Below are 26,271 nucleotides of genomic sequence, written 5' to 3' on the forward strand. Positions count from 1 at the left end.
GGGGGGGGGGGGGGGGGGGGGGGTGAGCCGCTGTCGAAGGGGGAAGAAGTGCTTCTGTGCGAGGGAAGGACAGGGGGCCTGGACTCTGGCAGTGGGAGCAGAGATGGGGGTGCGGGCAGCAGGACTTGCCTACAGAGGAAGTTGTGGCTGGAGAGAAACCTGGTTTGCGGGCGGATGACGGTTCCAGTCCTGAGAGGAGGACAAGCACGTCAGCACTTGTTTCGGGGGTGTTTCTCTGAGGCGTCTCTGAGGCGTCCCGGCACAGGTGTCCAAGGGCAGCTGGGTCCCGGGACCCTGAGCACAGAGGGCTCAGAACAGAGGTGTTGGTGGTCGGCAGGGTTCAGCATCGCTTAAACTTAGCTGTGGGTAAGATGGTCCAGGCAAAGCGAGGGATGACCCCTGGAGGAGCAAGGGGAGCCACACAGTGACCAGAACCTAGAGCCAGAGGAGAGAGCTGGGTGCAGAGGGCCCCAGGAGCAGTAGGGTCCTTTGTTCAGGGGTGCAGGCCGCCCTCTGCAATCTTGCAGGGAGAAAACCAAAAAACCAATACACCACCCTGCTCCCCTCCTGCGCTCCACTGCCTGCTGGTACATTCCGTGGGCCAGCCCAGGTGGAAGCCAGGGGGCCGCGGAGCACCCCCTTCCACGCAGCCCATTCAGGCTCCCACCCTGGGCCACACAGCCAGCAGAGAGTGCACACGCGCCCACCACACCTGAGGAAGCAGCTGCAGAGAAGAAAGGGGTTGGACGCCTGTGGTGCCCAGGAGCCCTGAGTGGGGGTCTGACGGCAATGCAGACACCCTTCCGCAGACTGCACTACAGAGAGGGGCTGGAAGAGAGGCGAGAGGAAGCCAGGCGTTAAGGGCAGGTTTGCTTTTGTCTACTGAGAGCCTCGAGTTGAGCCATGGCTCCAGGAGTGTAGGTGAGTGAGAGGATGCAGGAGAGAGCGGGTGTAACCCAGAGACAATGCAGGAGAGAGCATGCCGGGGAAGGAAGGGGCAGAGGCGGTGTGACTGACAGGGTGGCAGTCGAGGGCAAGAGCAGCTGGGGCTGACCCCAATGCTGAGAGAGCCAAGGAGGGTGGGAAGGTAGGGTGGCAGGCGGTGTGGCTTCCTCCCGCCCCTTGCCCAGGGGCCAGAGACACAGGAATAGTCTGGGTATCCGTTGGTTATCTCACTCATGTGTGGAGGGCCTTGGGCTCAGGGTTTGGGTGAGGCCACAGGGGCCGAGTGAGGAAGTGGAGGGCTCGGTGGGGGGGGTGGCTGGGGGGTAGTTGTTCAGGACCCAGCTTTTGGAGGCAGAGCCAAGGAGTGTTGATGGAGTCGGCGTGCACCATGGCAAGGTAGGGAGGACGTCGGGGAGGGTTGTCGACCCGTGAGGGTTGGGGATGAGAGACCAAGATGGCGACTGAGACACCCCCAGGGATGTGGAGACTGACATGAGTTGAGAAGGAAGACTGGGGCAGGGTGGGGGACGCCAGGGAGGTGGTTGGTCACGGAATCCAGTGGGAGAGGAAGGCAGGGTGGCAGTGGAGTAGGGGTGAAGAGTGGGGGAGGCACAAGCAGGTTGCCTGGGGCAGGAGAGGAAGAGCCAGGTCAGCCTCAGCCCGAGGAGGGTATGGAGCCATGTGCTGGGCACATCTGGGCTCCCTGGGCATCAGCAGCCTACAGTAGATGGGGAGATGCAGACCCAGAATGGCAGGAAATGGGGTGCCAAATCCCAAGGCCTACACCGGCCGGACTCAGAAATGCCCCTCTGAGGTCTAGTTCATGGATCCCAATCTAGGTCAGCTGTGCTCATTTTGCCAGTGGTGGAGGTGCTCGTAGGGGCAGGTGGTCCAAGGCCCATGGAAACTCCGGCCCTGGCTCTGCCCAGCCCACAGGGACCCAGGCCACATATGGGGGCTGGGAAACGGGGGGCGTGTCTGGGTGGGTGCATCTTTCTGTGGAGGCGAGTGAGTGTGCTCACCATGTGGGTAATTATGACCACAAGGGTGACAGGTGCCTACAGGGAGGAGACAATGCAACTGTGTCTCCAGGCAGAGTGGGCAGACATGCAGTGGGAGTGTGGGGGCACACAGGGTGGGCTGCTGTGGGGGCTGTCTGCAGAGGGCAGATCTGGGGGTGCGGGGTGATATAGGGGTGCATCAGCAGAACTCACGTGAGCCTGCGTGTGGGAGGAGGGGAGGATGTGGGTGGGTGGGAGCTAATTAGCGGGAGCCTGGTCTCCATGCAGAGCCTGGACGAGAGCCCATGTCTGGCAGCCTCATCTCAGCCCACACCAGCCCCCCTCAGTCTCACTGTGGCTCCCCATCTGCCCCAGAACCCCACCGTTGCCCACCAGGCACGGCCAGGCAGTGTCAGCCAGAGTCCTCCAACATTGTTAACTAGGTCAGGGAGGGGGTGAGCACGGAAGGCCCTCGCTCAGGGAGGGTAAGAGCAGCTTCTGGTTTACATCCGAGGTTCCCACCCCACCCTGGCTCCTCTGGGGTGCAGGAGGACTCCTAACCCAGCCTGTGGAGGTCGGGGCAAGCAGCCCAGGGCCCAGGATGGTGGAGCAGTATCCCAAGTCACAGAGCAAGCAGAGCAGAGCCAGTTCTCCAGCCCGCCCCCCTCCCCACCCATCCAGAACTCTGGCCCAGGCTTCTTGGGGTTTCCAAGCTCCTGGGATAGCCCGGGCCAGTAGCTGGGCTCTCTGCCTCCAGGGGATCCTGCCCTCGGCTCCCAGTGATATATACTTCTGCAGCCCCTCCCATCAACCCCAAAAGCCAGCCCCACGTCCCAACACCCAGACCTGCCAGGCATGCAGAACAGGGCAAACAAGGAGTTTTAAGAAAAGCAGGAAGAACTAACCCAGACAGCCAAGCGCAGGCTGAGCCCTGGGAAACGGGTCCCAGCTCCATGGGCTACAGGGAATGAGAGGGGGGCTTGTCCTGGCCCCGGTCCTGGCTGCCAACTGTCCTGGAGCAGGCATCATGGCCCAGATAGACCCAGAGATCATGCTGGGACCTGGGAAGGGCCACCTGCCACCTACATCCCCTCTAGTCCTGCATTCCATCCTACTTGACTACTAACAATTCAACAGCCAATGTGAGAAGGTAAGAGGCACCTCCAGATGCCTCTCCCTCCATTCATCCGTCATCTTCCATCTGCCCATCCATCCCTACCTGCTCAGTCCATCAGTTCATTGAGTCAGAAAGCCAGCCAGTAAGCATCCATGGGCGTATCCAATTGAATCTCTCTGTCCATCCATCTGTCCTCCCATCCACCTGTTCATGCTGCATTTCGTCCGTTCATCGATCCAGCCAGCCAGCTAACCCTTAGTCCATACAGTCATCTAAGGATTCACCCTCCCATCGATGCGCCATCCACCATCCCCACACGGTTCTCTCAGCAAGCCCGCCAGCCGTCAACGTGCCCCCTATCAGACCATTCACCCACCCAGCCACTGACTGGTCCAGCTCTCCATCTTCCTGTCTACTCACCCCGCCACCCACCCACTTGTTCATTGTTAAAATCAAGTACTTCGGCCCTTTCCAAAGTCCCAAGAAGACCAAACCCCCCTTCTTGCCCCGGTCCTCCTCACTTGCTGCCCACCCCAGGCTGTGTGCCCTCTGCACCCAGGCTGCTCTGTGTAGAAAGGGTGTGCCACGGGGCAGCCTGCCTTCTCCTCCCACCAGGCTCAGGAGGGCAACCAAGGCAGGATCCAAGAACAGTGAGCGGTCCCACAACCACTTCCAGGGAGGTGTTGATCCTGCCCGGACCGTGTCCATGCACAAAATGCAGGAAACTTGGTGCCCTCGAAGGGACTCCTGCTCTGCCCACTCTCTGGTTCCCACAGTAATACCACCTCGCCAACAATCACCCTCCCAGATCCTGTTCTAAGCACTCTGCAGATAGCAACTCATACGATCCTCAGCATCACCCACTCAGCCCGTGAGGCAGTGGCACTGCTGTACCCATTTTACAGGTGAGGCACACAGAGGCCCGGGGAGAACGACAAAAGCTAGCGTTGATTGGGTCCTACCTATGCACCCACGGTGCCATGTGCTTGACGTGCATGGTTCATTTAAACCTCACCATGGTGGGAATCCCTACCTTCATCCCCTTTTACAGCTGGGTTAACTGAGGCCCAAGAATTCATCCAAGGTCACAGAGCTGAAAAGTGGAAGCACTGGGATTTGAATGCAGCTTTCTTATTCCAAAGCCCATGCTGTCAGCCACCCAGGATTCCACTGGTGGTGCTGGGGCTGAGCTTTGCCCTAGATGGTATGGGCAAACGGTGGCCAAGAGCCCAGGCACACATGAGCTTCAACAACCCTGCCCTTTCAACCTGCAGGGGACAGAGTGGGTCCATCAGACCCAGGACTGCAGAGCGAGGAGGAAGGGCCAAGGACTCAGCAGGCTCTTGAGGCTGGGAAGGAAAATCCAGAAGCAGGGACCTGAGGCAGCCCCAGGGTCCAGGGCAGGGGAGTCAAGGGTGGTGTGGGGACAGAGCCCAGGACCCGGCCCATGATAGGCATGGACCGAGAGGAGAGCCCCTTCGCAGGTCAGCCTCAGAGCTGATTCCAGTAATGAGCCTAGAGCAGAGACGAGGAGAGGGGCGGACACGGATATTTCTGAAACGTGCTCCAAGCCTGAGCACAATGCGTAAAGTCATCCAATGGCCTGCCCTTAGGAGCTAAACCAGCTGGGATGTTTCCGACAACATTCAGTAGGTGCTCAGTGGAGGGTACTCACAGCCAGGGCCTGGCTCGCCAAGGGCCACAGGCATCGGGAAGCTTGAGCAATTACCTTTCTTTTGATTATTACATCACATGCACATTGGATCATGGCAGAAAGTGTGGGGGAATGAAGGAAAAGGAGAGGAGACTTGAGTCCTCCGTGAATTGCTCCAGGAAAAGCACAGGCTGCTGAGATCCTGGGGCGGTTCGGGCGTCCGAGTGGCAGGTGCACAGGACCTGGCTCTCCTCGCCCGGCACAGACGCCAGAGCGGGGCGTGGGGGCCACTCGGAAGATGGACAGCACCTCTGGTTTTCGCTCATGCCCCCGTTCCTTAGCAAGCATTCCTTAGCAAGCACAGCTGTGTCCAAGCCCAGGGCGCGGGGCCCAGAGAAGCCCCCGTGGCCAGGACAGGAAAGCCCGTGGTGCTGAACCGTGGCCCCCTAGAAGCTAGGCCCTGACCCCCAGAACCTGGGCGTGCTCCCTCCCTCACAGGCCAGGTGTTTGCAAACGGAAGGAATTCAGTCAATGGTCTTAAGACCAGGAGATGACCCTGGAGCATTCGGGTGGGACCCCAATGCCACCACACGGTCCCCCTAAGAGGGACCTCTCTCAGTCTGCTGGGGCCGCTGTGACGGGGTACCATGGATCCGGGGCTCATAAACATAGGACTCGACTTCTCGCAGCTCCGGAGGCCGGAAGTCTGAGATCAGAGGGCCGGCACGGGCAGGTGAGGACTTTTGGCCGCGTCCTCTTGTGCTGGAAGGGACAAGGGGGGTCCCTGAAGCATCTCTTTGGAGGGCACCAAACCATCTCTCCCAAAGTCCCCACCTCCTAACAGCATCACCTTGGGGGGTTAGGTTTCACCAAAGGAATTTCGGGGACACATTCAGACCCCAGCACTGTCCTCCAAAGGCCTGAGGCCCAGGTGAGCTCGTGGTGTTCCCGGGAGGGGATGAACAGGTCCAGCAGGAGGGAGAAGGGAGTGGAGGGGGACAGCAGCCAGGGAAAGGGCAGGGGAATCACGGGCTCCGCCGAGCAAGGGTGACCGAGGTGTCACCATGTTCACCCCCTCAGCCTTGTCTGCACCGACACCCGTGGTCAGGGTGCTGGAGACGAGGTCCTGGCCCCAAGCGGGGATACAGCCCTGCAGGAATGCCCTCAGCTCAGCCAAGCTCATGACTCTGTGCTCCCCCAACCACTGGCCTTAATGGGGGGGGGCATCTTTTTAACCAAAGAAAATGGAAGCCACGGCTTGCCTCAGCTGTACTAAACTTTCTCTGCTAAGTGGGGCATAATCAAATCCAGCCCCGTAGCCTCATTTCCAGGCAACTTTATTCATTGTTATTTTTATTCCAAGAATTCCTTGGCATTTTCTGGGAGCCACTGAAGTGTTTAGTAGCGGCCTAAGTAACAACGTATCCTGTTTGGAGCAAAACCCAGGAGCAAGCAGTGGCGCCCAGGGGCTACCCCGGGAGGACACGTGAGGTCAACAGGCCTGGGCGTGGGGTGAGGGCACCTGGCCGGCTCAGGGGGCGGAAAGCAGCTGAGTTGGGGGCGTCTGGCTCTCCGGGTTGGGGGACTTCTAAAACACCGGGAACCTGGGCAGCAGAAGCAGCCAAGGGCCTCTGGGGGGAGGGGGATGACATCAGGCAGAAGTGTCACCCCTAGGGTGCTGAGGGGGGAGTCCTCAAACCAGGGGGCTTGGCTGTGACAGCAGGTTTCTAGGGACTCGAGGGACCTGTGGCTACAGCTCTCTCTCCCTATTAAACAGAAATCCACGGTCCCCTGGCTTCCCGGGTGGCCCCAGGACCCAGCGAGGATGAAAGGCACCCAGCCTCTACCGTACCTTCTCCGGGCCCAAACCAGAGGACACCTTGCAGGCAAGGGCAGTGAGAGCTGGGCAGGCTCTGCACATCCTCTGTGTCCAGCACGGTTACCCCAGGGTGGCAGGGGAGGGCCGGGAATGAACAGACAGGAGAGAGAGCAGCCAGAGGTCTGTGAGGAGGCCACGGCTGAGCAACACCAGGACTCGGCTCTGGGGACAAGGGACGTACAGAACGGACACACAGGCGGAGGCCGGGCTGAGGACCACCTGGAGGCAGACAGTCTAGACGCCGGAAACGTGGCTGCCAGGTTTGAGGCTGGCCATGAGCAGTGCAGCTGGAGTGGGATGTCAGTCCAGGCGGCACCTTGGGGTGTCCAAAAGGACTGAGGGGGTTCAGGGTGCTGGAGTCAAGAGAGAGCTTGGGAAGGGTGGTCAGACACACCTGGAGGCCACCATGGGCACCCCAGGACAGCCCCTCCGCTGCCCAGGTCCCCTCAGCGCAGGCCGGCACGTGGCTACCAATCCCCTCCTGGCCTGGTGAGAACTGGTGAGCTCTCAAGGAGGTCCGGCCGGTATGTTTCCCATTCTTGTTGCTTAAATCATTTAATGGCTCTTTTGTAAGAGTCACTTGATGCTCAGGAAGTCTTTTGATGCCTTCAAAGGGCTTTTTAATAAGCGTTTCTAATGCTTTTCTCCTAAAAACAGGAAGTCACACTTTGCCAACCGTAAACACCGGAAGGTCCGAGTTTGGTTGGCGAGGCAGAGGCCCCAGCCTCCCAATGGCTGCTGAACCCAGCCAGGCTCGGCCAGGGCTCTGGCTCAGGACAGCCCAGGCGCCTCCCGGGGGTCCCAGAGCCCAGGTGGACAGTGCTCGGCCACGGGCCACAGCACAGGTGACCCTCCCCAAGGAAGGATGCACCTTGCCCGTGACCTGCAGTGGTCCTTCCTACAGCCCCTCCTCTGCCCGCATCAGAGACCCCACAGTCACCCTCGGTGAGCTCTCTTCCCCAGCCCCGCGCCCCTGCTGCTGCTCTTCTGCTCTCGATCTCTAGATCACTGCTCCCCTGCAGAGACCCTGCCCTGAGCCAGTGCTCCAGAGCCCTCACCTATCTGACGGGGGTGGGCGCGGGGAGGGGGTGCTACGGGGAGCGCAGGACCGGGGTGAGGCCGGCCTGTGGAGCCTCTCTCCGTGCCCCTGGCTCTCCACTCCAACGCCACCGAATAGACTGTGACTCCCTGACTACTCCACAGCTTTCCCTCTGCCTGCAAAAGCCTCCTTCCACTTTCCTACACAGCAAACTCCTACCCATCCCTCGACGCCCCTCCACTCTGAAGTGAAGTTGCCTTAGCTCCCGAGACAACATTTCCCCTCAGATCCCAGAGCCTGTGTGCCCTCGTCCAAGCCTCTGTCAGGCCCCCAGTGCACACTGAATGTCATTGCGGAAGTACTGATGCATTTGTCACTCCTACTAAACAAATAACCTCTCAGAGGTGGGACTGTGTCTTCTCACCTCTCCTTCACAGCCGAGCCCACAGAAACCCCTCAACCACTGGGCCAACCACCCTAGCCAAGGGCCTGGGCCTCCCGAGGGAAGGAGCAGGGTCTGTACCCACCAGGCCAGTGGCCATGGTCCGGCCTTGCCCTGCCTTGGCCTCCTCCCTTCAACTCCCTGCGGGGTGAGGGGGAGAAAAACTTCTCCCTTCTAGGTTCTTTGGTGGTCTAATAATTGAATTGATAGAATACAGATTAAAAGGAGAAAAAAAAATTCAATTTCATATGTATAGGAACCTCTAAGAAACGAGGCTCAAAGAAGTGGCCAAAGGAAACAGCTTTTACACCTTTTAGGAAAAGAAGCAATAAATTTGTGAGGAATTGACAAAACAAAGGGCTTTGGTAGCCAGAGAGTAAAGACAAAGCAAGGACTGTTTGCACGGCCTTCTCGGCCCCCACGGCCCATCTCTGGTTCTAGGACGCCTCTCTTCCTCCTGCTGCAAGGAGGACACCTTTCCCACGGGAGACGGATTTCCTGCTGTCAGGGGAACACAGGAGGTCAGAGTGTCCTCCTTGTACCAGCTGTTTCTTAAGTAACTTTAATTCAAAATAATCAACATGCCGAAGTGGCAGATTTGGGGGTGGCAGATTTTGCTCCCCCTCAGGGCGTTGGAGCAGCCGGCCCAATTCATAAAGTGTAGCAGGAAACAATTTCACCAAAAGATTGGGCAGGAAACGATTTCACCAGAGACTTCCTCGCCTGTGCCCCACCACGCCTGCCACCAGGGACCAGGGGCTCCCAGTCACATGGCCGGGCCAGCTGCAGCACCTGCTCGGGAACAGCTCTGGCCCGGCCGCCTTCCTGGGGCAGTAGGGACTCACCCCTGACCCAGATGAAGCAGCCCCTTCTCCCTGCGTGCAGGTGCTGGAGCCTGGAGCTGAGGGGGGCCAGGAGGGAGAGGGGTGGCAGCCCCCTGAAGCCCAGGAGAGTGAAGGAGAGCCACCTGTCTCAAGAGGCGTGCAACCCTGAGGCGTGCCTCAGGAACACAGCGGCTGCTCAAACCCCAGCCAGAAGCTGGACCCGGAGACCTCTCAGCTCCCCTTATAACTTGGTGTCCATCTCTCAGTCATTCAACAAGGATGCTCCAGCCACTCCCATGTGCAGGGGGTACAGAGGTGGCCAAGGGACGTCCCTGTCCTCCAGGGTCCCCCAGCCCATGGGCAGACATGTCCAGAAAGAAAGGACCTCTCTCCAGAGGTCCAAGAGCCATCTTGTTCACCCCTATACCCCCTGTGTCCCACAAAGGGCCTGGCACACATTCGGTGCTCAGCAAAGGTTTGTTGAATGACTAAGTGCTATATAGAAGCCCCCAGGGAAATGAGGGCCCAGAGAGGTGGCCAGCAAGGAGCAGGCCCCAACACTAAAGGCATGGGCAGGCTAAGTGAAGTGACTGGGACCCCATCCAGGGTGCAGGGAGACCCCCGCAGGTGGGACCCTTGTGCAATGTGGGAGACATACCAGGGTTGGGACGGGGACCCTGCTTGCAGGGACATCGTGGGCGAGACTGTGTGTGACAGATCCCAAAATGACAGTGGCTTCAACAAATAAAAGTTCACCCCTCACTTTGAAGTGTGGGCTAACGTAGGAGCCCCACTCCACCAGGTCCTTGGGGGTCTGTGACTTCCCCAGGGCGTGGCCCATCCCCAGCCAGGCACAAGCCTGAAGGTGTGAAGGACACAGACAGTCCCATAGCCACACCCAGCTGTGAAGGCAGCTGGGCCATGCCGACTCACAGGGCAGCCGGGGCTCGAGGGGAGTGGCCATCGCGTCAAGGGGCAGCTAGCGGGCTCTGTAGCTCATGCCTGCCTCATTCCTGGCTGACAAGGTGACAAGAGAGAAGGTCCTATGGAGGACTGGCATGAAGGTGACCCGCCTGGGGGAAGTCCTGCTGGGGAAGTCCGGGGAAGGCAGCACACAGTTGCAGGGCAAGGGCCGTGCACAAGGGTGACTGGGCCAGGAGGGCACACGGGAGGGGGAGCTCAGACAGGACCCCGGGGCAGAAGTGCAGCATGCAGGGGGAGGAGGGCAAGCCGAAGGGGCGGTATCCAGTGGCCCAGGGGAACAGCAGAGCAACCGGACGCAGTGGTTGTTGACAGATCTCCAGGCAGTTGGGCACCTGCAGATTCCGGGCTGGGACCATCTCCCAGAAGACGGGTTGGGGGTGGGAGCCAGATTGGAGGGGCCTGAGGAGAAGCAGGCAGTGATGGTCCAGAAGACAGAAGGCCAAGGAGAGTGTGGACAGAAGAGGGGGAGGCCAGAGGTGCAGACCCAAGAGCAGGGCCAGCCAGCCAGCCTGAGAGGTGGGGGGTGGCCCGGGAACACGGAGGCCCCTCCCCATGCCTTCCAACCTCAGCCCCCACTAGGAGCAGGGGGAGGCCCTCCAGACCTGCCTTTTCTTTCTCAGCCCCCAGGTTCCTGCTGGGAAAGCGGGCACTAACAACAAGCAGGATCCTGTACAAAAGATTCTATCTTTGTGAGCTTACTGAACCCTGAAACAATCTGTCTTACAGATGGGGAAACTGAGGCCCAGAGAGGTGGCTGCAAGGGAGCCTCGGCCAGGTGGCCTGTGCAGGACAAATGTTCCCATTTCTCTTTTAAAGACCAGAAAGCAGAGGCTCAGAGAGGCCAGATTCTCCCGAGGTCACCCAGCAACAGGTCATTTCCGTGCCAGTGGGCCTGCCTCCCAGTAGGGCCCTATCCTTGTGCTGTGTGGCTGCCCTCAGTGACCAGGAGAACAGAGCAGCCTGAAAAGAAAGGGGAGATCGAGGACTGCAGGGGCCACAGGGAGCCCCAACTGGTTTGGAAGCCCTGTGTGGGATTCATCCCTGGAACTGGGCAGGTGGTATCTTGCCCACCTTCTCCCCTCCCCACTGCTCCCCTCCCCCTCCAGCCAAGGACTCCATAACCTTGGCTGCCCTGCAACTCTGGGGACCCGGCCAGCCACTGACTGCCAGTTCCTGGAAAGGCCACAGGAGCAGACCAGGCAGAGGTCAGACCAGCAGCCCTGGGTCCCTCTGGAATCCTTTACATTTCCAGGAAAATTGCAAAACATTTGAAGAACAAATGGTCAATTCCTTATAATCCTTCCCATTGTCCTGGAAAGAGGCGTTTGGTTGGGGGGGAGTCTCCTGGTCCCCCAACCAAGCCCATCCCCAGGCAGCCTCGGAGGGGCGAGAATGGCCAAAGTGGTCAGGGTGGGCCAAGGGAGAGGGGACCTGGAGGTGGGGTGCCTCTGAGGGGGGTGCCTCTGAGGGGGCAAACAGCTGCAGGTCTGTGAGGTTCTGGAACCCCTTAGCAGCTGTTACGCAGAGCCTTTTCCTACTCTCTGCCTGCCACCCTCCCCTCACTCCCCCCAGCCCACCCCCACCCTCCTCGCCAAGGCACAGCCCAGCCACAGCCTGGCCTCAAAGGACAGGAGCCAGGACAATCATTTCCACCGGCCCCATGGGATCTGGGTGGCTGTCAAGGATGGCCCCACCCCGGGGTCCACCCCCCGCCCCCATGGACTCGCCTCCCCTTGCGTGTAGCTGGACCCTGAGACTTGCTTCTGAAAAGTAACGAGATGGCATTCCCACGAACAGACTGTGGAAGGCTGGGAGTCCAGCCTCACCAGGATCTGCAGGCTGGCAACTTTGACTAAGGAAGCTGCCATGTTGGAGGAGCCCGTGTGGCCAGAAACCTAGGGCGGCCTCTGCCACCTGCCAACATGAACCCAGGACGGACTCTGCCATCTGAATCCTCCTAACTGGCACCCGAGAGAGCTTAGAAGTTGATCCTTCCCTGGCTGGATGTTGAGACCAACACCAGTCTGGACGACACCTCAATTGCAGCCAGGGACAGACCCTGAGCAGGGGACCCAGTTAAGTGACATCTGAAGTCCTGACCCACAGAAACTGTGAGATCATGAATGCTCCTGTTTCAAGCCACCAAGCTTGGGGGCACTTTGTTACACAGCGTTAAGTAACCAATACAGGTGGCGGGGGACAAGGTAGGGTCAAATGCGAGCTTCACGATCTTCATGCTGTTCGGTGAGCTCAGAATCACTGAGTCGTGCCCTTCCCTGTGCCCCTCCCCCACGGTGTATCGTGGAGCAGATAACATGATGCAGCTCAGGCACTCTTACTCCTCCAGGAAGCCCTCCCCCAACCCCCCAGTGGGAATTCACCTTCCCTTCCTCGGACACGCCAGTGAAGTGTCCCATACCTAGTGCTTTTTCCTCCCGCCTGAGCTTCTAATCCTCCATCCCTGCGCCCCTCCTCTAGGCCCAGCCCTGTGGGGGTGCAGGGCCCCAAGGCCCTGAGGATGAAGGTGCAAAGAGGGGAAGCCAGAGTGGTCGAGGGCACAGAGCAGGCCAGTTGCAAACACCAGACCCAGCAGCACCCCGAGGCCACAGATGCCACAGAAGGGCTCAACAGAGCCTTGGGGTACAGGACAGACAGGCCAGTGCAGGCTGGGGGCAGGAGAACAGGGCACGTTTCCCAGCGATTCACTCTGCCCCTGAAACGCTCCCCCAGGAGGCAGGGACGCAACTGCCAGAGGACACTCTGGTACCTCTCGGATGCTGAGGCACAGCACATCCCATCCGATCCTCAGTTTCCCCAAATAGGTAGTTCAGAGTTTCTCAAAGGGAGGGAACAAGTGATTTTAAAGAGTATGCAAAAAAATTTTTTTCTATTTCGATAGTTGTGTATGTCCATATGTCCTGAGAAAATATGTATAACAACCAGCAGATCAAACCCTGAGTTCCAATTCCTATTGTCTAGGTCAGAAGCATTAAAGTTCAAAAAGCAAGTTGATTTAAATAAAAACATTCAGTAAATAATAAAACTGAGGGTACAAGGATATGACATAAATCATGTTATGAGATTCTGCTGACTGGTATTTCCTGACCAAGGAATAAACTCCTATGTCTAAGCTACTGTCCTTTTGTATCTTTCCATGGCAGCCAACACTGCACCCTCACCCAGACAAGTCGCCATGCAGCTAAGGAAAGATGTTCAAGGCAGACAGAATAGCAAGTGCAAAGGTCCTGGGGCAGGAACAAAATTGTACCTATCCTAAGGCTTCAGGGGCTTTGCACTTGCCAAAAGTGCTGTCCTGGGATCCAGTGATTGGAACACCTCAGAGCATAGCAGTCTGGCTGAGCAAGCCTGGGCCAGAGGGTCTGGAGCCCACCAGCCTGGCCCATCTCCTCCTGTTGGTGGCCCACTGAAGCAGTTATTCATTGTAAAAAACTGTGTCTGCAGAGGCAGGGGTCCCCCCCTCCCCTGAGGGCAAAGCCTGTGTGATCTGTGTGTTCCAGCACCCAGTCCCCACCTGGCAGAAGAGAGGTCTTCATGGGTGTTACTGAATAAAGGAGGGGCTCTGATGACCTGTGACTTCTGTATCCAGAAACCCAGTGGGCAGAGGAACAGCCACATTCAGAGGGCACCAGAGGACAGGCCAGGGTGGTGCTGGGCTCTCAACCCTTAGAGGGGGTGGAGCAGGGGCTGCCAGGGGGCAGGACTGGGAAGCTGAGGGCAGTGAGTGGGGAGCACTGAGGAGGACAGAGGAAGGAGGGAGCGAGGGGAGGGACCCCAGGGTGGGGTCAGGGCAAAGGTGCTGCATTATCACCCCAGCAGGAAGAGCCACCAGCCGCTGGCTAGAGTTCCCACCCTCTCTGCCTCCTCAGCGGCCCGTGCCTCTGGGGACGCAGACTGGTTCAGCTCGGGGCAAACTCCACAGCTGGGAAGGAATGGAGTAGATGTCCTCTCCCCAGGCAAGCCTGGACCCCCGCTCTCCTCATGGGACCCCACTGCCCCACCCAGGCCTGCCCTGTCCACATTTTCTTCTATTGACCCTAGGCAAATTGCCATGCCCAGGCTTCAGGATGCCACCTGGGCCTCCCACCACCAATGGATTCAACAGACCCGTGAGGGGCGCTCTGGGGGCCTCCCGCGCACCCCTGCCCCCCTCCACTCTGACAACCCTAGGTCATCCATATTTGCTGTCGTCCAAAGGTGCTCAGGGCAGCATGAGGCCAGGCCCTGCTCCCAGGAGCTCACAGTACTGGGGACAGAGCCTAGTGCTTTAAACCACACTACAGTGCAGGCACTAGGGCCGGTGGGCCAAGGCCTTGAAGGACGAGCACCGGTTTTCCTGGAGAAATGGGGAAGGGAGAGGAAAGGAACCTACCTCAAGAGATGCTCTGTGTGGTGGGAAACTCCTGGCTCATGGAGGCTGGGACGCACACTCCCCAGTACAGAGGGTAGGCACCAGCAGTCCTCCGAGGGCACCGTTCTCGCCTGGGCCCCGGTGCTCACGGCCTCTCTGCTCCGCTCCTCACGTTCCCGTCCGCCCTCAGACACACTGTCCCTGCTCCCAATCACATAGAGCTGTCTGACCGGCTTAGCTCTGTCCGAGGCCCTATTGGACAGAACACTGAAGGCCACCCCCCCCGGCAGGATTCAGCCTATGGCTGCCCAGCCCTCGGGTCAGGTGCCCACCCTCATCCAATCAGAGACCTCCCCTGGCTTGCGGCTCTGCCGGGCCAGGCGCTGGGCGGCTGAGAGCGTGGGGGTGTGGCCAGCTGGGCCTGCGCTAATTGCGATATTTTCAATGTGACGCTCTGGCATGGTTTCTGGGCAGGGCTGGGGGGAACCTGTGGGGCCCCTTTCCATTCCTCTGCTCAGTTGCAGAGCGTTCCTGGGTCTTAGCGAGCGCAACCCCACGTCCAGCCCGATCCTCCCTGGCAGCCCTTCCGCCTCCTGCCCTTCGCCGCCCCACACCCCTCCCCACTGCAGTCCCCTCTCCGTTCAGTTTCTTCATTCAGGCCCGTGTATGTGCCAGGCGCTGCAAGGGGTGTCAGCTATGAAGGGGATGCGCCCCCACACACCATGGAGAGACGTCTGCAACAGCCATCTGAGCCCATAGGCTCCCACAGGGGATGTTTCTCAAACCCGTGTCTGACCATAGCCTTCCTCTGTTCAACACCTTCCGGTGGCTCCCCATCGCCTCCCGAAAAGGCTAGACCCTGTGGTTGGGAGAATAATGGCCCCCAAAGATGGCCCCGTCCTCATGCTGGGAACTGTGGACCTGTCTTCTCCCCTGGCAGAAGGGATTTTGCAGGGGAGGTGAAGTTAGGGAGATAGGGAAATGATCCTGGATTATCTGGGTGGGCCCAGTGTCATCAGGAGCGGCCTCTACAGGTAGAAGGAGGCAGGAGGCCTCTGGAAGCTAGAAAAGCCAAGCAAACAGGTTCTCCCTGCAAAGCCTCCAGAGGGAACACAGCCCTGTCCATCCGTTTTGGACTTCCAACCTCAGAGCTCCAAGGTAATAAATGCCACTACATTTGTGGCCATTTGCTGTTATGGCAGCAAGAGGAAGTCAATACAACCGCAACCCTTCCTTGGGTCCCTAAGGCCTGCCTACCTTCCAGCCTGGGAGGAGCCTCTCCCCTCCCCCACTGCCCCGAGCTCCTTTGCTCCCAACGCCTTCACTCATGCTGTCCCTTCTGCCTGACTTAATTCTCCTTCCAGAGCCTGGCCAGCAACTCTTCCCCAATCCCAACCTCATCCCAGTGTCCCTTCCTCAATGGAGCCTTCTAGATCTTCAGGAGTCTCTACCTTAAACAAATGAGGAATTTGTTGGAAGGTAAAGGAGTAGTCCTTGGGCTCCAGACCTTGCAAAGGACAGGCCTGGGGTTTCTAAATGCCCCCCCAGGTGGCTCGGCAGTGACTACCCTGTGCCGGTGGGCTCTACCACTCGAGACCCACGTTCTGGCTTATCATGGGCTACACACCCACCCAGGGTCAAAGGGAGGGGGGACGCCTTAGCTGGTGGTGCTGCCCTGATCTGAGGGCCACAGAAAAGGCTGGAATTTGAGAAATGTAGAATCAACAGGTGTCTCCTGCCCCTTCTGGTCCACCCCCCAGGGGCTGAGTCGCCCCTTCAGGCTACATCTCACCCTGGCAGCTTCCTGGTCCCTAATCCCCCCTCCATGAGCCCTCTAAGGACAGACAGCTGAGTCTGTCCCGGACTTGGACCCTTACTAGGCAGGCTGCCCTACACCTTCCCGAGCAGGCCTGCTGGGGAAGCAGCCAGATGTGGGCTCTGGAGGGGGAGACCCCCCAGGAATCACTGCCTGCGGCTGCGGGGAACTCAAAGGCTGAGGGCTCTCAGGCGGGGCATTGGCCTCCCCACAGGAGGACACAACCCCGCAGGGTGGAGAGAGGAGACTGGAGACCTGCACCCCATGAGTGTCAGTACCCCACACCCGCAAGCAGCCTAAAGACCAGACCCCCCCCACCCCGGCTCTTGGTTCACCTCGAAAAAGGGTGGCTTTGAGCGCCTCACACCCATTAAGACCATTATTGTAAAATAAAATAAAATCTGAAAAAAAAAAAAAGCAAGTGTTGGCGAGGCTATGGGGAGACGGGAGCGCCCGCGCTGTGGGTGGGCATGCAAAACGGTGCCGCCGCCGAGGTAAAGATCAGTGTAGACGTTCTTCCCAATGTAAGCATGGAATTACCATGTGACTCAGCAGTTCCACCTCCAAATGTCACACCCGAAAGGCCTGAGGGCAGGGACTCAATGAGATAGTGGCACCCACGAGCAGCCCAAGTGTCCGTCGATGGGGGGTAGATGGACAAAACATGGTCTGTCCGCACGATGGGATACCATTCAGCCACAGAAGGGAGGAGACTGACGCCGGCTATCACACGTACAGACCTCAAGGACGTGACGCTGAGCGACACAAGCCCGTCACAGAGAGACAGAGATCGCCTGATTCCACAGGGCTGAGTGGGCACCAGGGGGCTGGGGAGGGGGCTGGGGGTCAGTGTTTAATGGTGACAGAGTGTCAGGCTGGAGTGATGAGAAAGTTCTGGAGACAGACGGTGGTGGCAGCTGCACGACAGTGTGAACGTGCTTCACGCCAATGAAACAGTAAAGGAGGTAACTCTCACGTTACACGCGTCTCACCACGACTAAAAACATTGCAGAGGAGGTCCTGGGAAGGGCACATCTCCTCCCAGACTGCTTTTATACCATCCTGAAGCCAGAAGGGCCACCTGGTTCCTAAAGCTTGGAGAGCAGCGCTGCCCAGTTCGGGGTGGGGAGGGGGACCCTGAGCCACTTTCTCAGCACCCCCTCTCTCAGCACCACCATGGGGGTGACCCCCAGAGCTCTGAAGCCCCAGCTCAGCACCCCTCCTAGGCTGATGGGGCTTGGGGTCCAGGGCTCCAAAGGCAGGGACAGGGCTGGTCAGAGCTTCGAGGGACCTTTATTCTCACCTGGAGCTTCCTGGGTGATGAGGCATGGCTTGCAGAGGGCTGGGCAGTCAGAGCCGGTGGGCACAGCGCTCCTGGGGGCAGGCCTCCTGCAAAGGGTCAAGTCAGGACCGCTTACTGTGGGGCACAGGGGGCCAGAGGGGCATGTGGGCAACATTTGGGGGGGGCTGCAATTTTACAGTATTAAGAACAGCTTCCGGAAATTCCCTTCCTCCTCTGCAGACATTTCCAAAGATTCTGAGACCATTAATCCAAGTGCAGGAAGAGTCCTGTGAGAAAATGGTCATTGCTAGAGGCTGAGTGTTGTCTGGGGGGCTCATTAAACCCCACAGCCGCCCTGCCCCAGGGAAAGGCAGGGCTGTGCAGGGGGAGGAGAGAGGAGGAAAGAGAGGCCCCTTGAATTGGGGGGGGCGGAGGGCAGGCAAGAAGAGGGATGACCTTCAGCGCTCCCTGAAGCCAGTTCAGCCCTGGAGGGGAACCAGCTCGAGTGAGCACTTTCAAAACCAAGCCCTTCAAGTGTGTCATCTCATCTGAGCCTCCTGGAGGTAGACTGTCACCCACATGTCACCGAAGAGATAGCTGAGCCACCAACCCATCAGCTAACTGCCCAGGGAACCGCCCCTCAAGGAGGCAGATCCGGTGCCCAAATCCATGGACACACCCCTTCCGCTACCCCAGAGCCCACCTCCACCACCCCCCACAGATATGGCTCGCTGACCTCTGACTAGTAACCACGTCGTCCTTCTGCAAACAGTTGACCGACTCCTCTCTCTGGATCTGTACTGATTAAGATACATTTTGGCTCCCTAACAAATGCCCCCAAAACACTGTATTAAACGAGATAGCAGGGTTCTTCCCTTGCTCATGACACAGTCTGTGCATCAGCAGTCTTGGTTCTTTGTACCTTGCTGCTCTGTGACCCTCAGCACCCACCTTCCATCCCACAGTGTGGCTGCTCCAGCTCCTGCCATCATGGCTGACATCCAGCAGTAGGTACAGGGGGAAGGGAAAAGGGAAGCCACCTCTCTTTTCTCTAGAGGCAGGACCCAGCAGTTACATGGGTCACTCCTTACAGGTCACTGGCAAGGGTCTGGTTGAATAGCTGCACACAGCTGCCAGGGGGCTGCAAACCTGAACAGGCAGCCGTGTGCCCAGCTTGAATTCAAAGTTCTCTTACTTTAGGAAAAGAGGAGAGTGGATATTGGGGGGCAACTAGCAATCTCTGCCACTAGAACACAATCTCTTCTCCCTCCCAGGACCATGATGAACCAAGGTCATGAGTAAAAGGCAGCACCAGACTTCAGGGGGAGGGAACAGGAGATCTGAGGAGGAATCCAAGGTGGCTGCCTGGAGGAGGCAACATCTGGGCCAAGCCTTGAAAAACAACAAGGGGTTGGGATGGAAAGGAGTTCCAGAAGGAGATGATAGAACTAGCAGATACAGTGCGTATGGAGAAATTGTGGTTCAGTGTGATAAGTGTGCACTTGGAGGCAGAAGTCCTGGGTTCAAGTCCAGATGCTGAGTAGCATAGCAAGACGCCCAGTCTCCCGGAGCCTTGGTTGGCTCTCCATCAAAGGCCGACAGCCTCCATCCCACCTCCTCGCAGTCCCGTGAGGCGGCGGGAGCTGGGAAGGGCCTGGCACTCCATGGAGTCACTGCGAGGATGTCTCCGTGATGGGGTGTCGCGTTGGTGGTGGGCAGGGGCAGGACATGGAGCTGCAAAGGGAAGCCGGGGTCGGGGGGGGGGCATGCCAAGTGGTTTGGATGTCCTTGAGAAGCGGTGCGCCGTTGCATGGCAGGGCAGTATCCTGAGCAGAGAGCAGCTTTGCAAACATGACTCTAGAGGACAGAGAGGAGGAGGTGAGGGCAGAGATGTGGAGGCCCAGGAGGAGGCAGCTACGCCAGAGAGACTACGCGGTGAGGCCCGCTGAAGCCAGGTGGCCGTGGAATCCGACCAGGCCTCTGGGAAGACCGCCCGGAGGAGGCAGCCCCGAAGTTGTGCCAGCCGGACAGGGCGGCGAGGAGAGCTTGTCCCAGAGGACCAGAGAGGGAAGGAGGGACGGCCTGAAGCCAGAGGATGCCCAGGCAGACAGGACCCACCTTCCCCAGAGATGCCCTCCCCCCAACCACTCAGAGCCCCCCCAGGAGCAGGCACTGTGCCTGGCGCCACACCCACAGCCTGGCTGACCCCCCAGCAGCCTCCAAGGTGGAGACCCTGCTCCCAGTTTACAGAGAGGAAACTGGAGCCCAGGCAAGGCTGGTCACTCCACTGAGGCCGCACAGCAAGGACCCGGGCTCCGTAGTCAGACCCAGCATACCCAGCACTCTGGGTCCTTCTGGGGCTCTGAGACGTCCTTCAGAAGTACACCGTCAGCCCCCCGGGCTCAGGAAGGCTTTCATCCTGAAAAAGGGATGAAGACCAAGAATGGCTTTACCCACGACGCATCCTCGAGACCTCCCTGATGAAGCAGGAAGAGCTGCCCCATTGAACAGAAAGACAAACTGAGGCCAGAGAGGTGAAGTCCTGTGCCCGGGTCACGCAGCCAGTGGGTGACCAGCAGGATTTGCATCCAGGTCTCTGACTAGCCCTGGTTCCCACCATCCTCCTCCTCCCGGAGACCTCTCTCCCCTCCCCCACCCCCTCCCCCGCCGCTTTCCTGGCTCTCTCTCAGGGAAGAGAACATGCTCTGAGTCTCTGTTTCCCTGGGAGAAATCCATTTTCAGAATCTGGAGGTGTTGAAATGTGTTCTTTTTTCCTCTCCAAAGAGCCCTTCTTGAGGACAGAGGTGCCCCGAGAATCCCTCTGAGGCCACCACCAGCCAGGCTAGAGCTCGGGGCTGCCCATCGAGGAGGGCATGGCCCCAGCAGTTCACCCCGAGCAGTGTCTCGGGGAGGTGACCTTCTCCATCCTGGCACAACGGGCAGCTGGCTGCTCCAAAAGCTCTGGACATGCCTGTGACCTCTAGCCCCAACCTCAGAGGACACTTAACTGCCCCCATCCCTGACTGCTTGGCAGGGACACTCCTGCCTCCGGGAGCAAGGGGGTTACTGAGCCCACCTGCCCAGCCCAGGTGCCCAGGGCAATTCCGTGCTGTCTCCACCAGACTGGCCCTCTCTCAGTGACAGCTGGGCCCATGATGGTCACAGGATTCTCATGCTGTAAAGGAGCACGGACATTGCGGCGAGCATCCCCACAGGGCCAGCCCTGGGGGAGCACGGTTGTAGGCACAGGGGGTCACCTGCAGAGTGAAGAAGGGAAGGAGGGAGCTGGTGTGAAGGAGATACAGAGAGGAGGAAGGGAGGAGGAGGAGGGAGTGAGGGAGGGGGTGGAGAGAGAGGAGGGAAGGGAAGGGGGAGGGAGAGAGGGGGCAGGTGTGAACAGGATGAGGGGGAGGGGGCGGAGGGAGGGAGGGAGGATTGTGGAGGGGAAAGGAAGGGGGACAGGAGGGGAGAGTGGGGGAGGGAAGAAGAAAGTTGGGGAGGACTTGGCATCCCCACACATGCACATGCTTCTGGCCTTTGTCCCAACACACTCCCACTGCACCTGCCCAAACACGTCCCCGCCTGCCCCTTTCAAAATCTGTCCTGTCCTAGGTCCGGCATTTCCCTCTCCACCCCGGTCACTGCCCACTGCACAGGCAACTCTGAGCATAGCTTCCTACAGCCAGATCCAGCTCACCTGGGCTTCCAGCCCCTCCCCTGGGGTCTGCAAAGAGGCCCGCCTGCTGACTTCCCACACCCAGTGGGGACCCATGGCTGGCCTGGGGCCTTGGGGAGCAGTTCCTAGAGTTCCTAGAGTTCCTAGGGCCTGCACCCCAGAATCGTGACCTCATCGACTCCTGGGCTTAAGCCTGGAAGGGCCCAGCGAGGCCAAGCTACCCGTGGCCCACCCCAGGCCCCCACGGCACCCCGTGGTCACCCCGAGCAATTCTTGGTCTCAGTCCCAAGCCTTCAGCAGGACACAGGCTCCGCTAGGCATCACAGGACATTAGGTGAGGGTGCTCATGGGCTGGCCCCATGGGAACCTCCTGCAGGCAGCCATGTGGTTATTCTGCCTGTCCCCCTCCACCCCTCAACCATAACGGCTTAACCGTAACAGGCTCCTGTTCCAGATAAGGCACCCGGCCGAAGTACCTCCTGGGCAGGGAAGGGAGGCAAAGTGATGGCCCTTGGCTCAGAGGGACTCCCGCCCCTACCTGGCCCTTCTTCCCAAGGACTCGGCCAGCAGGCCGGCTGACTAGTGAATGGTAGGGTCATCAGAGTCACAGAAGGAGATCACACACCCAACTCCTGCACCCCTGCCACCCCCACCCCCACTAAAGGCAGCCTGTAGAAGCTTCTGGAAAGAGGCAAATGTTAGAGGCAGGGACTAGGCCTGCCTCCCAGACTTTTCTGATTCTCTTTCTTTGTCCCCAAGACCCCCTGACCCCAAGCCCTGGCCTGGAAGTTCCCTCACAACTCACCAAGCCCATCCACATCACCTAGGTGAGGACAGCAGCCCAGAAGGGCAAGAGTGCTCCCCGAAAGACTTGTCAAGGGCATCAGTCAGCCTGCAGAGCCATTCGGACCACAGATGATGTACCTCCCTTCCCGTCCCTGGAGCCGGCGGTCCTCCAGGCTGGACTGTGAGCAGGGAGGGGCAGGGGAGAACCTGAGACCCCACAGGAACACAGCATCCCTCAAGACCAGGCCTCTCAGACCAACAGGCCTGGCTCTGGTCCAGCATGGGCACGGACACTAGGAGGGTGGGGGTGAGGGTGGGGGTGCATCCACAGCCAGTGGCCCCAGGTTCCAGTCCGGCTCCGTCCCTGTGGCAGGCACTCCTTCACACCTCCCTGTGCCCTGTGCTGTGCCACGGAGCTCTGCAGTGGCTCCCCCATGACTTCCCCGAGCCCAGGGGACGTGGACAAGCACGCAGAGAGCTGTGACTTCTCTCAAGCTCATCGTGCAGGGGGCTGCTTTCTTTCTGTGCCCCTGCCGTCCCCACCAGAGCAGACCCGGGCCAGCCGGCCAGGCCAGGAGCCCGGCCAGATCAGCAGGCAGCCAAGCCCAGCACCACCGACTCCCCCAGCGCCTGCGCATGGACGCGTTGCTGTGTGGTTCGTTACCAGCGTCACCCTGGCAGCAGACGGCCAGCCGGGTCCCCAACTCACCAGCTAGGACCGCCTGCTCTGACACACGTCGGTGTACCCCCGCAAGCAACGAGGGTCAGAGAGGCCACACTGGGAGTGGGTGCAGAGCCAGAAGCTCTCCTGGGACCTGCCCCATGATGTGCCGGCCTGGCAGGCAGGTGAGTCGGGCCCAGACTGCCCTCAGGGAGCCCGTGCTCGGTGAGGGAGACGCAGGTAACCAGAGGACTCGGAGTCGGCTGCTTCGGAAAGGCCATGCCCGTCCCTGAAGGATGAGGCCAGTTTCTGCAGCTGGAGGAGAAGGAAGCAAGGGGCCCTTCTTGGTGGGAGCCATAGGGTCACCCCTCCCCATGGCCCGCGGCACCCTGACCCGGCAGTGCAGGGGAGCTTCGCCCTCGCTGGAGCTAGACTGCGGCCGCCGCCTTCCAGGGGGCCGACCAGACACAGCAGAAGGAAAGCAGTCACGCACAGCCGGCTTCTGCAGCCCCCGTGCCCACCTGAGAACACAGCAACACCCGTGACTGCGCTGCACCCAAGACACATGCTGAGAGCCCTGAGGCGGCACCCTGGCCACATTGCTGAGCACCTGGACACGGCTGTGCCTGAAGGCATGGCTTCGCAGGACTTTCGTCACTGTCTAGAGCCAGTGAATTCCTTCTTAGCTCAAGTGAGTTTGAACTGAGTTTCCGCCACTTGCAAACCTAAAGGCCCTATCAAAACACAATTACTGGGGACAGGGAGGCGTCCGGGGGCCAAAAGGCTTCCAAGAGATGGGCTTCTGTGAGGAGGAGACCCCAACTTAATGACCTGGCTGTGTCCAGGCTGCTTTCCAGCAGGACCTTTTGTGGGGAGGGGGTGGCCCAGAGCAGGAGCCCCAGCATCCCCCAAGCAGCTCCAATGCTAGGGCACCGTGCCAGGCGTGCTGTGGGCTCGGTGCCACGGTCACTATTATTTACACAGCATTCCGTGCACCGGGCTCTATCCCAGGGGCTGTGCACAAGTGCCCAGACCTTTCTCACAGCAACTCTTGGCGAGTTGGGCCTGAAAGTCCCGCCCATTTCACAAATCCCTGAGATGGAGGCACAGAGAGTTTGGGTAACTTGGCCGAGATCACACAGCTTGGCTGTGGCGGAGGGAGTGTTTAGACAGAGCCGCCCGGACATGGCCTTTCCTGCCTTTTGTGTCCTTCGCGCGCTCCAGAAGGTCCAAAGGAAGATGAGGAGTGTGCCTGCGTGTGGAGGGAGACCCAGAGCGCCCCCTCCCTGAGCAGGCCTTCCCCTCCCAGGGCCCCCGGCCAGGCTGAGGGGCTCCGGAGGACAGACAGCACACCTGACTCCCTCTGTGTGCCCAGGGCCGCCATGGGAGCCTGGTTTGGACCAGGGCTTCGGGGTGGGGATCCTAAGAGAAAAAAGGTTCAGGAAGACACACTCAGCCTCCAACAGCATCACCCATGGGCACACCCATCTGTGGCTTCACCGGAGCCCCGGCCACGCCACCCCGGGGCCCCTCTCCTCTCCGAGCCGCTCTCTCCCCACCCGCGAGACACGGCGGAGACTGGCACACAGCCCTGGGGCATCCGCGCCCTGGTGATCCCGGCTCGCTGGTGAGCCCGCCTCCAAAGCAGCACTGCTGGGATTGCGACCAGCTCGGCCTCACGCACGGCCGCGCGCTTGGCACAGCCCGATGGCCATTTTTAGCCTCTGGCCACTGAGAACCGTAACCACTCAGGTTTTAGCAAGGCGTAAGATCTGCCACGGGTCCCAGGCCTGCGTGGGGACGCTCAGGTGGCACCGTGTCCCCAGTGGGAAGCAGACCCTTCCGCTTATTTTCACCTTTTCTTCTCACTTGCAGTAGCCCTGGGATCCTGTGGCTTCCCACCAGAGGCTTGAAATGCACTTGGGAGCAAGGTTGAGAACAAATTAGCAGACACTCACACTCACACTCACACACACACAGCCCTGGCATGGCCCCGCACACATGACGTGTTCATGACATCACGCTCCCCTCCCAGTTGAGAAAATGGAGGCTCAGAGAAGCAAAGGGACCCCCCTCCGGAGGGGCCTGGCCACGCACCAGGGAGCATGGCCGATGCTGAGCTGGGTCTGCAGTCATGGCAGGAGCACTGGCGCCCAGGGTTTGAGGGTGGGGTGGGCCAAAATGTGAGGGCCCAGAGCTGAGCAGGGGCAGGGCAGGGGAAAGAAAAGCTGGGGGCAAGTAACAAGTCCGCGAAGCCAGGGGTACCTCCACCCTCCAGTGTGGGTCTCACCAGCCCCAAAGCAGCAGGCGGGGCCAGGGCAAGTCTTATAAAACTTCCTAGAACCTTCTGGAGTTGTGGAGGGCTGCACAGGGAAAGCATTGGGAAGTAGCCACCCAATCCCCTTGCAATGTCAATGAGGCCGAGGGGAGGGATGGGACATGCCCAGGTCACACAGCAGGTGGCCTGGCCATCACCTTCAGGGCTTTCTCCTCCCCTTGGTCAGAAGCCCTGGGCCTCTAAGCCTGGAATGCCACCCAAACCCCCACTCCATCCAGGCCCTGCCAAACTCTCGGGCCTGGCTCCCAACCTGCCCAGCCACCAGGGGAACTCCACCGGCTCTCCCAGTCCTACCTCCAACTCCTGGGAGGGGCCGGCGGAGGCCTGAGGAGGTGTGGACGCCCTACTGCCTTAAGGACCCGTCTAAAAGCAGACCAGTAAGCCCTCAGCCACTGCCGCCCTGTCCGGCCCGGCCAAACTGGAGTCCGCAGAGGTGGAAGGAAGTTGGAAAAGAAGTCATTCTGGAAGCAAATGACACGTGTGAGCACAGTAGGAGAGGCCCAGGTCCCCGTGGGAGGGCCGGCTCACCCCAGCAAGGGAAATGGATTGGCCCAGTGGCCAGGGGATGAGAGGATGCCTTAGACAGCATGCCCATGGGCAGGACGCGGGGACTGCGTGCTCCCTGCTGCAGGTGCCTTAAGGCCTCCCTGGGCCCCGACTGCCTACGCTCCCCACCTTGCTCACTGCTGCCAGCAGGCAAAAGAGCAGAAAGAAATACCTTAGAATCTCCTGAAATAAGTTTCCAGTAAGTCCACATCACACTCATTCACTCGTTTCACAAAGGTTTATTGGGCTTCTGGGTGCTGGGAGCAGGGCCCTGTGCAGGACCCCAGCTGGGCCAACCTGGGGGGAGCAGGGCCCCCAAGCAGTGAGCAGCAGCAGGGACAGAGACAGAGGCGAGGTGCACCCCTCCCCTCCCGAGGCTCAGCAGAGGAGGAAGGCCAGGGTGGAGGACACAGGAGGGCGGGGAAGACAAGGGAGGTCCCAGCTCCGTCTGGGGGTGGGGCAAGCTGAGCACAGACAGAGGTGATGGGGTAAAGTAGGAGGGGCATGGAGAGCCACCAGGAGGGAGCATGACAGCACGTGGGAATTCCCGGAGGCCAATGGAAGGGGAGAGGAAGGGTCAGTGGCCAAGGAGGGCTGGGGCCCCAGCAGCCGAGTCACCATGAGGCTGGGCAAGGGCTCAGCCAGCACACACCGCTAGTCTTCCGACGCTTCTAGCCAGGTGTGCAGGCTGGGCCACCTCCCCGGGGCGTTAGGAGGTCCTCCTGCCGCGTGGCCCAGCCTGCTCCCATGGGAAGTCTCAGCAGCCAGCTCCCTGGTCACTGGGAGTTGCTCACCAGGACAAAAGCAGAGGCTGTGCAGGTCCACCCACCAAGCCCCACACAGGGCACTGTGGGGGAGGGGTCAGAGCCTGGGCAAACCCCACCCCACCCACCCCCCCACCCGCCAGGCCCT

At 59.7% G+C, this 26,271-nt stretch overlaps 1 protein-coding gene and 1 long non-coding RNA gene across 2 annotated transcripts in view; both read right to left on the reverse strand.

Annotated features, from left to right (window-relative positions):
* Positions 1 to 19,668, reverse strand: part of LOC109490765 — a 41,682-nt gene extending 22,014 nt beyond the window's left edge. Inside the window, exons 1-2 of the mRNA XM_034642172.1 lie at positions 17,374 to 19,668; positions 14,276 to 14,458 (exon numbers count right to left, since the gene is read on the reverse strand). Of these exons, the coding sequence (XP_034498063.1) occupies positions 14,276 to 14,458; positions 17,374 to 17,399 (209 nt within the window). The 5' untranslated portion in view covers positions 17,400 to 19,668. The remainder of the gene's footprint in view (positions 1 to 14,275; positions 14,459 to 17,373) is intronic.
* Positions 19,669 to 19,689: 21 nt separating this feature from the next.
* LOC109490768 lies at positions 19,690 to 26,236 on the reverse strand. The gene is made up of 3 exons (XR_002144153.2): positions 21,834 to 26,236; positions 20,429 to 20,609; positions 19,690 to 19,771 (listed from the first exon to the last, which is right to left on the reverse strand). It is a non-coding gene; the product is annotated as an uncharacterized LOC109490768 (long non-coding RNA).
* Positions 26,237 to 26,271: the final 35 nt, after the last annotated feature.

Source organism: Ailuropoda melanoleuca, chromosome 14 (assembly GCF_002007445.2).
Source record: "Ailuropoda melanoleuca isolate Jingjing chromosome 14, ASM200744v2, whole genome shotgun sequence".
NCBI classification, from domain to species: domain Eukaryota; kingdom Metazoa; phylum Chordata; class Mammalia; order Carnivora; family Ursidae; genus Ailuropoda; species Ailuropoda melanoleuca.